A 16,397-nucleotide genomic window follows, 5' to 3' on the forward strand; every position below is an offset into this window, starting at 1 on the left:
TCCTTTTCTTGGTGCATGTGTGATCTTCCCTTTCCAGAGGTCTGTTGGCACGGTCTCTCAGATCTATCTAGGGCTGCTACATGTCAGTCATCCCGATGACTCTGGTTAGGCCTCGCCGAGTGTGGTTTTTAGATCTTCAGTGTTTTTCTTGCCAGCGACTTGTGGTAATTGCCACGTTGGCTGGAGGATATTCAGCAGGTTTCGTTCATTTCATGTCGATGGCACCCTTCCATTACATTTGGAAAATCCTCTGTCGATGAGTGTAGCCACAGTGGTTTTATTCTCTACTTTTTTGTTCTGACTCTTCTGGCCTTGTCATTCCTCCATGCAGGAGTGGATGCTGGTCTTCGCCTGGGCTCGCTGAGTTTACAGATTGCTGCCCTCTCATCTTTTGTTTCCCTGGTACCTAATCTACAATTCTTCTGCAGGGAGTTCTCGGATCCAGTCACCTTGGTGCCCCCTCCTGCCCTATGGAATCTCGCCCTGGTGGTGATGTTTTACCTCTTACCCATCTGATTCTGACAATCGGATGGGTTTGAACTCCTAGCCGGGTTGGACCTCAGGTAAGGTCCTGGACGATATTACTGCGGTTGGCTCCTGCCTTCACTCGGTAGGGTCAGAGTTTGAGACTCTGTCCAATCACTCTCCCTACTTATTTTTTGTTGCAATCGGATATGCTTAGTCCGAAGGCGGCCTCTTTTGAATCTGATGGTATTGGCATTCCACATTGATCACCCTTGTGGTTCTTCCTTGGTCGGCTATAGCTAGATCTGCTTAGACTCTGGATGTAGTTTGAGTTTTCTTGAGTTTTATTTTCATGTTGCTTCCATTTTCCAACAAATTCTTGTTGGTACTCTCTCTGATACACTCTGTGTTTTTGGTGGGGTTCTCAGGCATGGTTTAGTAGAGTGTTCTGCTTCTCAGTTTGCCATGCGGTTGTCCAATCCACAGTTCTTATATTGTTGGGTTCTACTGTTTGTTCTCCAGCGACTCCTCTTGCTGTTAGTCGCAGGTTTCTTCAAGTTTCTCAGCACCTTCCCACCCGGGAGGTCAGCTTTTGGGACGTCCCCATTGTATGTACTCCAGTGTCCCCTAGTGGATGAAGGTGAAAATCGGATTTTGGTACCTACCAATAAATCCCTTTCTCTGATTGCATAGGGCCCTCCCAGCACTGTTCCTTGCTACAGTGTTTGGTGAATTTTTAGTCTTGGTTGTCTGCAGCGGGTCATTTTTGTTTTCACTTTGTTAGCTGCTCTTGGTCTTGGACCTTCTTAGTTGGTTCCTCCTTCTCCTTGTCTCTCCTTCCTCTGCTTATGCTCTCCATCTACGCTCGGGCTTGGTTAATCTTAACTGAAGTCGGACCAGGTATAGAGGGGGAGGAGCCAACTACACTTCTAAAGAATTTTAAAGTGCCAGACTCCACTCTCCACCCGTCTATACCCCATTGTATGTACTCCAGTATCCCCTAGGGAATTGGAGAAAGGGATTTATCGGTAAGTACCAAAATCCTATTTTCTTGTGCAGTCAGTAGGCCACCTCCCAGTCACCATCCAGGAACGCCCATGGTTTTGCATCATCGATTCTAATGCAAGCTCCTCAGTACACAATAGCGAACTCCGCATACATTCAGGGTAAAGTACGCGCCGTTGGGGTTTTCAGGACTTTTTATGCATGCGCAGTAGGAATTAATGACAAACATCAGCACCTCTGAATCAGGCCCATTATCTGTAGTAAAGAGATACTTTTTAAGTGATACCAGTCTTGGCTCAAGTAGTCCATTCTATCCACAGACAGGGGCCGCTTGTTTGTAGACGTAAATTTTGCCCAAGGGGAGACTTCATCACTTCCTTCCTGCTCTGGCCATAACTGCCACATTTGAAGGAAACGGGCTAATGCCATGGCTAAGCTCTGTGGATCTTTCTTACATACTGTCACCAAAGAAAATCATAGGGATGGCTCCTGCGAGGGCTGGCTACTGAAAAGCAGGAGATCTCTCCAATATTTCCTGCTTTCTATCTTGTTATATTGTACAGATACTTAATTCTGCTCTTAAACACAGCAGTTTCTGCATATTTTAAGGACAAAATTGCTTAATATAAATTGCTTAGTACAGTATTTATCCTCAGTACAGTATTTTTTGTTATGTAAATTTAATATATGAAATTTCTTTTTCTTTTTCCATGCAGATAGTAGGTATTGAATTCATGGCCCCTGGAAGGAAGTCAGCAAAATCTGCTAAAACAGTGCAAGATGAAAAAGTGCTTTCTTATAACTTTGAAGATACAGAACATAAATCTCCTAGTGGGTCAGATGAAGACATCACTGAAGGTATCTAACTAAATTACCCACATATGCTTAATGAATTCTGCCTCATGCACTTTTTAGATCTACATATGTGCTTGCCTAACCTTTGGTAATCACTGCTCGCTTCACCTACAAGACTTCTCTTATGGAAATATTCACTTACGCCTGGTCAGACTCTCCTACTGCCTTCAAATCTGTAATTGCTTTCTCTGAAAACCAATCTCTATATTAGAGCTTACCCTACTCCCACTTGTATTACTAACATTAGTACATACTGACAATTGCCCAATCTTCAATCTGAACCATAATCAACTCTCATATACAATAGATACATTATTCCTTATAATACAAATGTTTCAAATTGAAGCATATGTATATAATAAGCAAGGAAGTGGATGTCTGTCTGTTTGTTCTATGCAAATCCAGAGTTTTTTGCCTAACTTCACCAAATTTGGCATGGTGGTGTAGTTTGATCATGATTAGGTTCTTGACTATGTTTGAAGTTAGGCCCTCATTCAGAGCCGCTCGCTAGCGGCAGTACGCTCGTTACGAGCGATGTTCGCACATCTGCGCATGCGTACGGTTTTTAGTACGCATGCGCGAACCAGTCAGTGCGGCCGAAAATCGTTTGTACGCTATATAGCGAGTGCCTGCTATTTTGAGTGACAGAATGAGGCGTATGTGGGTGGTAACAGGGGAAGGTGCTTGAAAACGGGGGAGTGGAATTCGAACGCAGGCGTGCTTAAAGGTCAAAACGGGCGTTTTAAGGGAGTGCATAATTAATACAGCAGCGTCATTGACCACGTCACTTGGTTTTTTTTAACTCAGAACTGCTCGCAAAATAGCGGTTGAAAAAACCAACCACAAGAATAGCGAGCAGTTCATACGCTGTACGATGTACTCGATTAATCTAATAAATAGCGGACATGACGTATGGTGCGAGCGGCCAGGGGGCGTTTTTATCAAATAAACGAGCGTATGTTTTGCTCGCTCGTTCAGACTTAGAGGTGTGTACAGACTGCAATGTGCGAACGGATCATTTGAATAGCCACCCCTTGTTTTTGAACGAACATACAAATAGCGAACGGCTCTGAATGAGGGCCTTAGTCTGGGCCATGGAGGTCTACATGGTGCCCACCAAGTAATCCTTGGAGTCTCTGATTTGAAATTTTGGTTTAAGCAAGTTCGCTCAGGATGTCTTCCAGTACCAAAAACTGTACTGATCTGAAGGCACAGGCTGATATGTACCAGTGGGGGGCAGGCAGAGTCGGAGGATCAACTGTCACACTGCACCTGCACTGACAGTTACTCATTTCCTCCAAGCACATTTTCATATGCTATGCTCTCCAATGTTGATCTGCAATGTAAAAAGTGAAGGCTGCGGCAACGCCGGTTATCCAGCTAGTTCTGACTACACATTTAGAACCTGATTCAGAGATGGACGCAGTGCCAATATTTACGCAGATTGAGCTATTATTTGCCATTGCGCATACGTGTAAGCTGCACTGCGCATGTGCAGTGATTGAATTGAAATTACACTCACACAGATGATTCACTCGCAAAGTGAATGACAGGTAGTCAGCATTTGGGGGAGGTAAGGGGGACTGATTAGAAAAACGCAGATGTGTCTGACCATTTAAATACTGTTTTCAGGGCATTCATAAATTAGCCACTGCTTCCTTGCTCACAGCAGGAGAGCCCTCTGCGTGTCTAGAGACAAGCTGTATCTGCGGCATGCTAGACTCAGAAGGCCGATGGCCGTCTGATCTGCATGCCATGTTTCTGGTTTCGTGCGTGACCGGCTAATGTAAGATGCTTTAAGCACTGGGCGGCAAGTGAGTCACTGGTATATTTTCACAATTGCGATCCGTAAGAGATCCAAATTGCATTAGCGTACATCTCTGAATCAGGCCCTCAGTGGCCGGTTTATTAGGTACTGTGCCTGCTAGGCTGTTTAACAGGAAACTGCCCATTTTATAGGGTATATAAAGCAGGTGCCATTTTAGCTCTGTGCAGTTCTGCTGTGTGACTAGTGAGTCTTGGTGTATACCTGCTGAACGCTGTACATTGCTTTACTGCTCTGATTTGTTTTGCCTGGCTTAGCAAAGTGTGTCTATACTACATTCTCTTGTGATGGATCCTTTTCGCTATCGAGTTATGTCATCTTCAAACAAACGGCTTTCGACGACAAGCCCATCTCCAAATGCCTCAATTTACAGTTGGTTGAGGAAATGAAGCACATGCTTAATTTTGTGTTGTGGCTGAGGAGGCCTTCGCACTAGACGAGCTGAAGCATGTAAAATTTTACTTCATTTGCAAGACTTCCTGCTGAGTACCAAACTGCTCCTGTAAGCAAAGTCAACACAAGAACTGCTAATCAGGGTCCATGGCTTTGCAGTAGCACACAAGTCTCTGATCACCATGCACACATCACCATCTGGCAGTTTGATGAATGAATCTGGGTATGGCAGATGCCAGGAGTTTTTTTGCCTGAATTGGTAATGGCAACTGTAATGTAAGGACTAATAATGGATTGGGGCTTTTTTTTTTTTTTTTTCATAGTTTGGCCGGGGTCATAAGTTCAAGTGAAGGTAAATCCTATTGCTACAGCTTACCGTGACATTCTTTATGCAGCATTTTGGGGGACGGTCCTTACCTTTTTCAGCATGACTTTAATTCTATGCACATGCCATATAGAAAAACACTTTAAAAAGCCCCAAAGGTATTTTAAAAATCTTTTCTTTAAATGACTCCAAATCCTCTTTCCCCAATGCATTAATCAGCTAAACCATGGTGTGAGGATACCCGGTTTATGAGTATCCTTGCAATGGTCTATGTTTATAGTTGCCATGGTACCCCAATATTTTTATAGATTCTTGGATCATACAGGAAAACAAAATCTGCAATTCTACCTTTATTAGATAGCACACATCAAAAGTTAAATCATAACTAAAAAGTACATAAGAATATTTACAAAGTAAATTACATGGTATCAGTCACACCCAAAGTGCTCTCCACCACCTCACAGTTTGTGAATACCCTTTTACACTGTAGTGCTAGCAGAGTTCTCAGTTCTTACCAGCGGCAGCTGGGTACAAATCTCCAATGGGGAGCAGCCATCCTTGCAGGGCTGCACTGGGTATGAAATCTGCAGAGATGATCTTGCTGTTCCTGGCCGCATTACGGTCAACCCCCTGCTAGTGTGATAGGGAATGACTGCTAGTCTGCTTACTCTGGTTTTTGTACACGAGATTCATTGAACCTCCTGCGGCTCCCAATGAAGCGAGTTGCATGGAGAGTATTATGGACCTGATTCTGAGTTTGGATTGAAGCAAAAAAGAACAAATAACTGTACCTGGACAAACCATGTTGCAATGCAAGGGGGGCAAATACATGTATTGATTTTGCAAGCTGGGTAAATACTGTCTGATTTTGTGTCACGTTTGGCTTAGCTTCCATCCCCTCAGTAAGGGATTTCACTGAGGTCCCTGGAGGAGAGAGAAGTCTGTATATATGATCATCTCATCCACGAAAATCAAACGTTGGCGAGACCTGTCCAAAGGCGCAGAGTCTAACCAGCTGGGAGCTGTTCACCAGTGACCCCTTCAAGCGGGATATGGGTTTAAGCTGCACCAAGCAGGCAGGTCGCGGCCCTTTGGACAGGTGTCTGATACCGTGGGAATAGAGACAATATAACAATGGCCCAAGAGATATACTTCTAAAAGAAGTACCTTGGCACAGGAAACTGGTACTTGTACTGGTATGTACAGTAGCCAACTGCTTTGACGCACTGTTGTGCCAAGGAGTGGCACTTGTAACTGGACACTGGAAAGGGGTACTTGACGCAATGTTGCACCAGGAGGTGGTACTTCTATCGCACACAGTCAAGATGTTCGGATGCACTGTTGCACAAGGAGTTGACACTTGTATCGCTGACAGGCAAGATGTTCGGAGACACTGTTGCACAAGGAGTTAGCACTTGTATTGCACACAGGCAAGATGATCGGACGCACTGTTGCACAAGGAGTTGACACTTGTATCGCACACAGGCAAGATGTTCGGAGACACTGTTGCACAAGGAGTTAGCACTTGTATTGCACACAGGCAAGATGATCGGACGCATTGTTGCACAAGGAGTCAGCACTTGAGACTTGAGGAAATCACGTAGGGAACCCGGAACGAGGTAACAGCAAGTATACACAAGGTAGTGACAACGTTGCACAGGCAACTTCCTTCTGTCCGGAGACTGGCTTTATATCCTAAGGTAGCAGATCATTGGTGGACAGCGTCAGCTGACCACCACCATGCTACCATTTGGTAAAGGGTAGTCAGGTGATGTGAACTGTCATGGCTGCGTCCATGATGGCAACCGCAGAAACAAAGGCACAGCGCAGCTCATGGGTGTCCACATGGCTCTAAGTATAATGCTCAGCGCATCACTAGCCGCCGCACCTGACGTCTGACCACCAGAGGGATATGTGGAAGCCGGCGCTGTGGTGAGTAACGGCCGATCCTAGGCCTCAACCTGCCATTTTGCAGATAGCCCTCAAGTGCTGGACATCTTTATTTTTACACAGAAATTTAGATTTGAGTTTGGAAAGCCCCTCCACAATCTAAATATTTGCATATTTTAAATCTGAGAAAAAAGTGAACCCTGTGTGCAAGTCAGTATCAGGTGTAGTAGTGAACCAAACAAATAATGAACAAAAATCTATATGAAAATATTGACAAATATTAGTACTTGGAAATTAATATCAAAATATGGTCACTGAAGGTCCAAATAGGATAGTTACCTGAAAAGAGGCAGAGCCAAGAAACAGAACTGCGTGAGTATGTGAGTTTAATATATATTAAGATAAAGAAATGGGCATGTATACACTGGAACTGTCCAGATACAAGCAGAAGCCAAATTCCAATGCCGGTATATTCAAATGTTCAATGCCAGGAGCTGTGCAACCTCTTTTATAATCTTTCTGATATCTTTAGATTTGTTATTTTAATAGCTTGAATCATCTTTTAGAGGTAACTCTGCCTGAAATAGTTTCTTATCGGGAGGCCTGACTGTGCCAGCTGAAGGGGGTGTGAATTCAAACAGGACAATGTGGGTATCCCTCACGTGGAGGAGCCAACTTGACCACAGGAAAACAATAGCCACTTGGCTATGGAGATGAAGATGTTTGTTCTGGTTGAGTGGAAAGGGTTACGAGGGAAAGATCACTCAGTTACAAGGAATCCAACAGTTCCAAGCTTCCTGTGGGATTTCAAAGGAGTGAGTTAGGGGGTCAAGCTAACGGGGAAACTTCATGTCCTGAGGCTTAACACTGCACCTCTGTGATCAATTGCTACAGTTATCAGGAGGAAATGCATAAATATACATACAATCTCAATAACCTGACAGTGGGAAAAAAAGTACTCCATATGTAAGTTTGCGATTGTCTCATAAGGGATCTTGGTAACAGGAAAGTGTTAGAAAAGGACAGTCAGTTTAACTACAATGGATTAGATGAGATGCATGAACAAATACAAGGATAGCAAGCCCTCATCCATTTTCACATGGTGAGCCTACTGATGCTTTTAATTCCCAAGGAAAATACTATAACAAGTCAGTGGTTTTGCTCTCATTAGTCAGCTTGAGAAAGGCGCTCTGGTTGAGATGTTACGGCTAGATTCCATGTGGAGTCTAACTGCTAAAAGCCAATCAGCAGCTTTCTCGTGCTGTGACTAATTGCAGTAGGCATCAACAATACAAAATGGCCATGCAAGTTTTAGTGCTTATCTGTATTATTTCCAGATTTGCTTGAACTCTGATATATAGCTTCATGATTTCGGATTCTGTCATGCTCTTGATTAGATCAATTTATTTACTTTTGGACATTGAGGCCCTCATTCAGAGGCGGTCGCAAGAAGTGATCGCTGTCTCTGAACGAGGGCGGCCGCTTCCTTTTTTTAGTGCGGCCTCCTGGTCGCTAGCTAAGCTGTGGGTTACCAGCCACAGCTTAGCGACCGACCAGGTTGATGGTCGCGATGGTGAACATCATCGGGGCTTGCGACGAGACCCTAAGGTTGGGTCTCGGCAACCACAAGCCCCAGGGAGCTTCCTGCTCTGGTCGAGCAGGAAACTCCCCACTGACATCACTGATGATGTCAGTGCGGCCGCCCACAAAACGGTAGGCATTCCTTAAGGAACGCCTCCGTTTTGGAAATCACCGCCCGGCCCGTCTACAAAACGGGGCGAGCTGTCGATCAACATCGACAGCCGCCCCTTTTGTAGAGAGCTCCGGAGCGAGAGAGTTTCAGGGCTTGCGCAATGCGGCCACTGCGCGTGCGCAGGGCTAACCATCGACCCGGTTGCGAGCGCATCGGCGCTTGCGACCGGGTCTGAATGAGACCCTGAGTGTGTTGTCATCAGCTACAGTATGCTCCTAACATGCTTATCATAAAACACTGGTATCTTTGGCTAGTAAATGTAGTGATTGAGTTTCCAGTTTCTCTTCTTGTAACAAACATCCACAGAACTCTCTTTCTATGTTATAGGAATGTTAGGTTTTAGCATATGTAATTTTATGTAGTTATGCTCTACAAACAGGTGTAAATCTTGCGTTGGTTTTGCACAATGCAAAACCTAAACTGAGAGAAAGCAGTATGTGCAATGCAGAGTGTATGCATTTAGATTGCATCTACACTTACAACTGAAAAAGCTTAACTGGGTGGTTATTGGGCATTCTCACATAGGCAAAGTTCAGTGGCCTGTCTTTGAAACTGCAGGTTATGCAGAATTGGATGTAAACAAAAATACACCTCTGGAGGCATCTCATTTGCACTTAGTATAGGGTAGGTGCAAGTGCTCAATGATAATGATGACTAGTGGAATCGGTATGTAATGATGCCGGATCTATTCCCAGCGAATGAAATACCGAAGCCGGAAGCCCGAACAGTGAAGACCCCGAATGGGGCTGGTATGTACCCTAACCCTCCCCTCTCTCCCCCCCCCCCCCCAACCCTCCCTTTGAGGTGCCTAACCCTAACCCCCCCCTTCCAGCACACCATAAACCTAACCCGCCAGTGGTGCCTAACCCCCCTTCCCTTAGCCTAACCCTCCCCGGCAGGTGCCTAACCCTAAGACCCCACAGGGGTGCCTAAACGCGTCTAACAGCTAGAAAGTCCCGGCTTACCTTCATTCGGGATGTCAGGATTTCGGCGTGGGGCTAAAGATAGGCGTCGGTATTTAGACGCCTATCTTTTGTCCCTGGTCGAGCTTCCAGCTTCGGGCGGCAAATCAGGGCGGCGGTATCTTAACCACATTCCATGACTAGTAGCTAATCAGGCATATACATAGGGGCAGAACTCAATATAAGCGTATATACACAATTTTTCTGTGCACAATTTTTTGGCACAGCATATGCCTGATTTACTACCAACTCTGCATCAGTACGTAAGTGTTGATATTAAATACTACTTTTTAGATTTATACACATACCTTGTTCTGCTCAATCTGTCCTCTGTCATCATTTTTATACCCTTTAGAATGTTAGTTATTCATATTATCACTATATAATTGCTAATGAAGCTGTATACTGCTCTGATGTTTTGCAGATAAGACTACAGTTACTGATAAACATGGAAAAAAACGTCCTGCACCAGTGACTGATCAAGAAACTGATGAAGATCACATGGGGTGATAGTTTACTTTTAACACTGCAGAATCTACACATCCTGATTTTTAAATATTTGATATGTAAACTAACATTATCTATTTAATAATTAATGAGCAGAATGTTGACAAAAATTATAAGAACCTAAACTGATCATGATCCCCAGTGTACAGAGTTTAGAGATCTTGGTCAGCTGCACATTTCACTAAACAATTGTATGGCAAAAAAAAAGGAAGCCTTGCATTGGTAACTCTAGAGTGCATATAAATAGCTGTTTGTGTCTCTGTCTCTATGTAGTGTATGATATCAGTGTTGGACTTGAGTATTATTTATCCAACATAGTGGCTGATGCAGATTTGCACTGAATTCATTTGTTCGTGCAGCCACATATTGTGTATGAAAATAAATGCAAATATTTGCCCATATGCAGAGTTGCATGCATCTATGCCGCTGAACTGCCCCTATCCACTTGTTGAAGTAGCCGTCATCACTGTCAAAAGACATTTACACCAGCCCTATGGCTGGTGCAAGGGATTTGTCTGAAATCGGAAAGTTTTCTGCATACGTTCAAGACAGTGTATGTCTGCAGTTTCACTGACACACTCACCATATGCCCTCAGAACACTTATCCTACCCGCAAACACTTCCTAGCAGGAAGAGGATTATTTAACACTTGTGTAGGCGGCACTCTAGAAGACTTTTTCAAATGACACTGAGCCCCATTTTGCTTATCAACTTTTCAGAACATTGATAAGAAATGGGACATATTGTCATCTGTACAAGTCCTCTAGAGGAGATGCGGTTAAAATGCCGACAGCGGGGATTCTGGCGGTCGGAATGCCGGAGCTGGAATCCCGACACCTGTCAGAATCCCGGCATCCCAACCGCCGGATTCCAGAGGGTAAGTTGAGGTTAGGGTTAGGCACTAAGGGTGGAGGGTTAGGTTTAGGGTGCTGGGAGGGGGAGGTTAGGTTTAGGAACTAGGGGGGGAGGTTAGGGTTCGGCACCGGAGAGGGAGGGTTAGGATACCAACCGACAAAGTGTTGGTATTCTAACCCTCAGCTCAGTGCGCCTTTCCACTGCGGTCTGGCATCCCTGAGTTGGTCTCCTCCGGACAGGCCCCCACTGAGGTCATTTTCTAAGTGTGCAGCAAGGTACAGCAAAGCCCAATGTACAGCAAGCCCAACGTGTTTCGTCTCTAGGACTTCATCAAGGTGATGAAGTCCTAGAGACGAATGAAGTCCTAGAGACGAAACGCGTTGGGATTGCTGTACCTTGGGCTTTGCTGTACCTCAATCCTCCTTGAATGGATAGATAAGCATATATTATTTATTCTTCTTGTACGTGTGTTTTTTTACCATTTTATGTCACTGTGTTATTAAAAACTTTTTCTTTTAAATTGAAAAACTTACTATGACCTCCTGTTTGAGCTATATTTGGGAAAAGATTGTTTTCCATAAAAAAGGGGTCTAATTTAAGTTTTCGTTGTGTGCTTTATAATAACATACAGTGCGGTACAATACACACTATGTTGATTTTTTTGTTTTTTCTATATATCTCTCTTAATGGTCATATGACCGAAGAACTCCATACCAGATAAGTAGTGTATTTATCCTCATTTCTGGTCTCACTTGTGGTTTATTTTTGGACACTAGTAGGCGCTTTCTTTTTTCATTTTTTCTATATTCACTTTGGGTACCAATCCCTATCACTAATTGGGAGCAGCCACTTAGATATTATTTAAGGTGTGTCACCTGTAGATTAATAATTAATCTTCCTCTTTTTGTTGCAATCAATTATTTGGAGTGTTACTTTATAAATCAGTGCGCCCCTACATTCCTTATATTATATATATATATACATATATATGCAGGGAACAGAGTAGCACTCACTGCATAAACTGCATCTGCTGGGGTGCCAAAACTTAGGCAAATCCATCAGGAGCTGCCATAATTAGTTGAAAAAAGTGCCCTCACCAGGCTTTATCCATCTGATGACATGGCGAGTTGTGGGTCTTGAGAAACGTCCCCCTGTGGACCGAAACGTCGACCAAGGACAGCAATTGTGTATACAAATGCTGCAAATAAAGTGATGAGTACATTTTTTTCATATGGATAAAGCCTGGTGAGTGCACTTTTTTCAACTAATATATATATATATATATATATATATATATATATATTTCAATATTTCTGAGGTCTGTCACATACTGTTGCGTGCTGCACTGTGCCATATTAGCTTGCATAAGACGGGACCAGTATATTGCACCCTGTTAGTATCTATACTATGGTTGTGCGTCATTTACCCCTCAGACATGTCTGAAAAGGGTGACGGACATATTCCTCTACTTTTGCCGCAATCTTTCAGATTATGTACTGCAGTTTTCAGAGAAGAGGATGTGGTTCAGGATGGGCTATGTATGAGGTGTTATAACCCGCCAGGTTTTTCAAACCTCCAAACATCAGTACAGGAGCCCCCTTGGGTGGTTTTCTCTCAGATGCTGGCCTCCATTGTGGTCCGCCTGGCGGTCTCGGCTGTTATTCCTCCTATGGGGACAATATAGCAGCCCGCCCCTCATTCACAGGGACTACCACTGAATATGCAGACCCCTCCTGTACTTCAGCAGGCGGTCATGCCCACAGTGGGATTGCTACAGGGCCCTCCACCATGGGTGGATATCTTCTCTAGCTCAGTACAGAGTCTGACAGCAACCTCTACTGCGCTTCAGACCATGTTACAGAGTGAGAAGCCCGTTAGACCAGCTAAGCGGCCTATGTTGTCATCTCAGTTCACACAGCTATCAGAGTTTGAGATGCCTTCTGATGACGAAGAGGTGGCTGATGCCCCTAACCCTGACTCCCCTCGGCAAGAGGCGGAGCCTAAGTCAAGAATTAATATTCCTGGCTTGGTGCATGCGGTCAGATCCGCATTGGTTATAGAGGAGGACGAGCCAGCCCCTAAATCAAAGCACGCCCTGTTTAAACAGGTAAAGGTGACATCTGCAGTATTCCCTCTATCAGATCAGCTGGTGGATCACAAAGCGGATGCCTGGCAATCGCCTGGTAAGAGGTATCAACCTCAGAAACGTTTGTCCTCCCATTACCCGTTTCCGAAGGCTCATTGTATAAAGTGGGAATCTCCTCCTGCGGTGGATTCCCACGTTACACGGCTGATAAAAAGTGCAACGTTACCTATGCCTTCCATTTGTTCCTTAAAGGATCCTACGGATAGGAAGGTGGAAACTTGCCTGAAGTCTATTTACTCTCTTTCAAGAGCTGTTGCCCGCTCGCCCATGGGTAGCTAAGGCTATAGAGAGTTGGGCCGATACTCTTGAGGATTCTGTCGAAGTTCCAGAGGATCATCAGGTGTCATTGATCGGCCATATTAGGGACGCGGCTGGATATATTGGTGAGGCCACTCTGGATGCTAGTCTACTGACATCCAGGGTCTCTGCCGCGGCCGTGTCTGCTCGACGTTCCCTGTAGTTACGCTATTGGAGCGCAGATGCCGATTCTAAGAAGGGCCTGGAGGCCTTACCCTATAATGGGGAGATTTCGTTTGGTCCGGACCTGGACAAGATTGTTGACACGTGAGCCAAATCAAAATCTGCATTTCTGCCCACAGCATCTTCTCCTGCTAAGTCTCGTAGCTCCTCCTTTAGGTCCTTTCGTCCTCAAGGAAAAGCCAAAGGGCAGTCCTTTCCTAGGCAGTCCGCTGTCAAGCCTAAGAAACAGGCCTGGAGCACAAGATGCCCGTCCTCCAAACAGGAAGATAAGCCCGCAGCCTGATGGGACGGGCCTCCCTCTGGGGGACCCCAGAGTGGGAGGCCGACTTCTTCAGTTTGCCCAGTACTGGTGTCAAACCACCAAGGATGCTTGGGTAAGAGAAGTGGTCTCTCAGGGGTATGCCCTCTCATTCCTCAGAAGGCCTCCCCACCAGTTTTTCTGCACAGGTCCTCTTTCACACAAATCCAAGGCCTTGCAGATCCAGAAAGCCATACAGCCCTTGCTGCAAGCAGGGGTAATTGTTCCAGTTCCACTATCTGGTTACTATTTACTCTTTTTGGTTCAGAAACTGAATGGGTCTCATTGGCCTATCCTCAACCTCTGAACAAGTTCCTCAGGGTACCCGGGTTCAGGATGGAAACCTTACGAGCTATGGAACCTGGGGATTACATGGTATCGCTAGACATTGAGGACACATTCCTTCATGTTCCCATAACGCCTTCTCACCAACGTTATCTGCTGTTTGCTATGATGCAACAACACTTCCTGTTTCAGGCGTTGCCCTTTGGCCTATCCACGGCTCCAAGGGTATTTACCAAAATTATGGCAACCCACCTGCGGAGTGAGGGTATCCGACTCCTACCATATCTGGACAACCTCCTCTTGTTGGCGAGTTCTCCAGACGTACTTCACCACCACCTGCAACTGACATTTGCTTGTCTACAAACACACAGGTGGTTGATCAATTGGAAAAAGTCCTCCCTAATTCCCGCACAGAGGATGGTTCATTTGGGAGCTCTTCTGGACTCTCACCAGCAGAAAATCTTTCAGACTCCAGAAAAGATCTCTACGCTACAGCTGCGAGTACGCAGATGTCTCCGCAATCACCCGGTATCAGTCCACGCGGCGATGCAGGTTCTGGGATCCATGGTATCCACATTCGACATGGTGGAACATGCTCAGTTCCATTCCAGGCCCCTGCAGGGGCTGATCCTCCCCAACTGGAACGGATTACCTCACTGGATCAGAGCTCAGATGATGGTACTCTCTCCGGAAGTGCGTCTGTCCCTATCTTGGTGGCTACAGACATCTCATCTAACCAAGGTTTGCCTCTTTTGGATCCTGGACTGGATACTCCTAACAATGGACGGCAGTCTCCGGGGATGGGGCGCAGTGACTGGTCCACACTACTTTCAGGGTCGGTGGACAACGGTAGAGGCATCCCTGCCCATCAACATTTTGGAACTTCGGGCTGTGTACAGGGCCCTCATGATGCCAAAGCACATTCTTCACGGAAAGCCCGTGCAGGTTCAGTCCGACAACACCACCACAGTGGCGTACATTGACCATCAAGGAGGCACTCGAAGTCGGGCAGCAATGACAGAAGTGTCACGCATTTAGACATAGGCAGAATCTCATCTCCCGGCCATTTCGGCAGTGTTTATTCCGGGAGTTCTCAATTGGGAAGCGGACTTCCTCAGCCGTCACAACCTGCATCCAGGGGAATGGTCTCTTCACCAAGAGGTGTTTCAACTCCTAGTGGACAAATGGGGTCTTCCAGAGGTGGACCTCATGGCCTCACGACACAATCACAAGTTACCGTTGTACAGGTCCAGAACAAGAGATGCCAAAACAAGCCTGGTGGACGCTTTGTCAGTAAAATGGACCTTCCGGTTTGCGTACCTATTTCCTCCAGTCTCCCTGCTTCCTCGAGTTCTTCAGAAGTTCAAGCAAGATGGAGGCACTGTCCTGCTGGTGGCTCCAGCTTGGCCCAGATGTCATTGGTACTCAGATCTTCGGAGTCTCGACACTCCGTTCCTGTTACCTCAAACTACCGGACCTGTTGTCTCAGGGTGTTTGCCTTTACCCGGACCTGGATTGTCTTTCTTTGACGGCGTGGCTCTTAAGACATCCCTCCTGAGGTCCAAAGGTTTCTCTAGCTTGGTCATCAACATGATGCTTAGAGCGCGTAAACCTGCCTCCGCCAAGATCTACCACAGAGTGTGGCATACATATTTCCAGTGGTGTCATACAAAAGCTTACAACCCTCAGGTGTTTCGTATTTCCAAAATACTGGCATTCCTACAAGCTGGGTTGGACCTTGGCCTACGCCTGGCCTCATTGAAAGTGCATGTCTCTGCATGTCGGTGTGATTCCAACGTAGAATTGTTTTTCCGCTTCCGGATATCCGCACCTTCCTCCAGGGTGTCCCCCGCATTCAACCTCCCTTTGTCCCACCAGTGGCTCCTTGAGATTTGGCAGTAGTTCTTCGGGCCCTCCATTTGAACCACTAGATTCTGTGGTACTTAAGTGGTTGACAGCTAAGACTCTTTTTCTCCTGGCTATTGCTTCTGCCAGGAGGGTGTCAGATTTGGGAGCACTCTCCTGTCGTCCTCCCTTTCTGATATTTCACCAGGACAGGGTGGTGCTTCGTACTCTCCTTGAGTTCCTTCCTAAAGTGGTTTCTAGTTTCCACATTTGTTAGGAAATTATTATACCGGCCTTTCTGTCGCCAGACCTCTCGGCAGGTGAGGCCTCATTGGACGTGATCCGCTCCCTCAGGATTTACGTGAACCGTACCAGTTCTCTTCGGAAATCAGACTCATTGTTTGTGCTCTACGGATTTCACAAGAAGGGATGGCCAGCCAATAAACAAACATTGGCTAGATGGCTTCGTATGACTATCTCAGAAACTTACAAACAGACAGGCCTGCCT

The 16,397-nt window shown here is 45.6% G+C and overlaps 1 protein-coding gene across 1 annotated transcript in view; it reads left to right on the top strand.

The window, feature by feature from the left end:
* The first annotated feature begins 2,193 nt into the window (after positions 1–2,193).
* SYCP3 (synaptonemal complex protein 3) overlaps positions 2,194–16,397 on the top strand; it is an 85,950-nt gene continuing 71,746 nt past the window's right edge. The window contains exons 1-2 of the mRNA XM_088467872.1: positions 2,194–2,328; positions 9,898–9,979. Of these exons, the coding sequence (XP_088323998.1) occupies positions 2,205–2,328; positions 9,898–9,979 (206 nt within the window). The 5' untranslated portion in view covers positions 2,194–2,204. The remainder of the gene's footprint in view (positions 2,329–9,897; positions 9,980–16,397) is intronic.

This window comes from Taudactylus pleione, unplaced genomic scaffold, assembly GCF_031769625.1.
Source record: "Taudactylus pleione unplaced genomic scaffold, aTauple2 ptg000077l, whole genome shotgun sequence".
NCBI classification, from domain to species: Eukaryota; Metazoa; Chordata; class Amphibia; order Anura; family Myobatrachidae; genus Taudactylus; species Taudactylus pleione.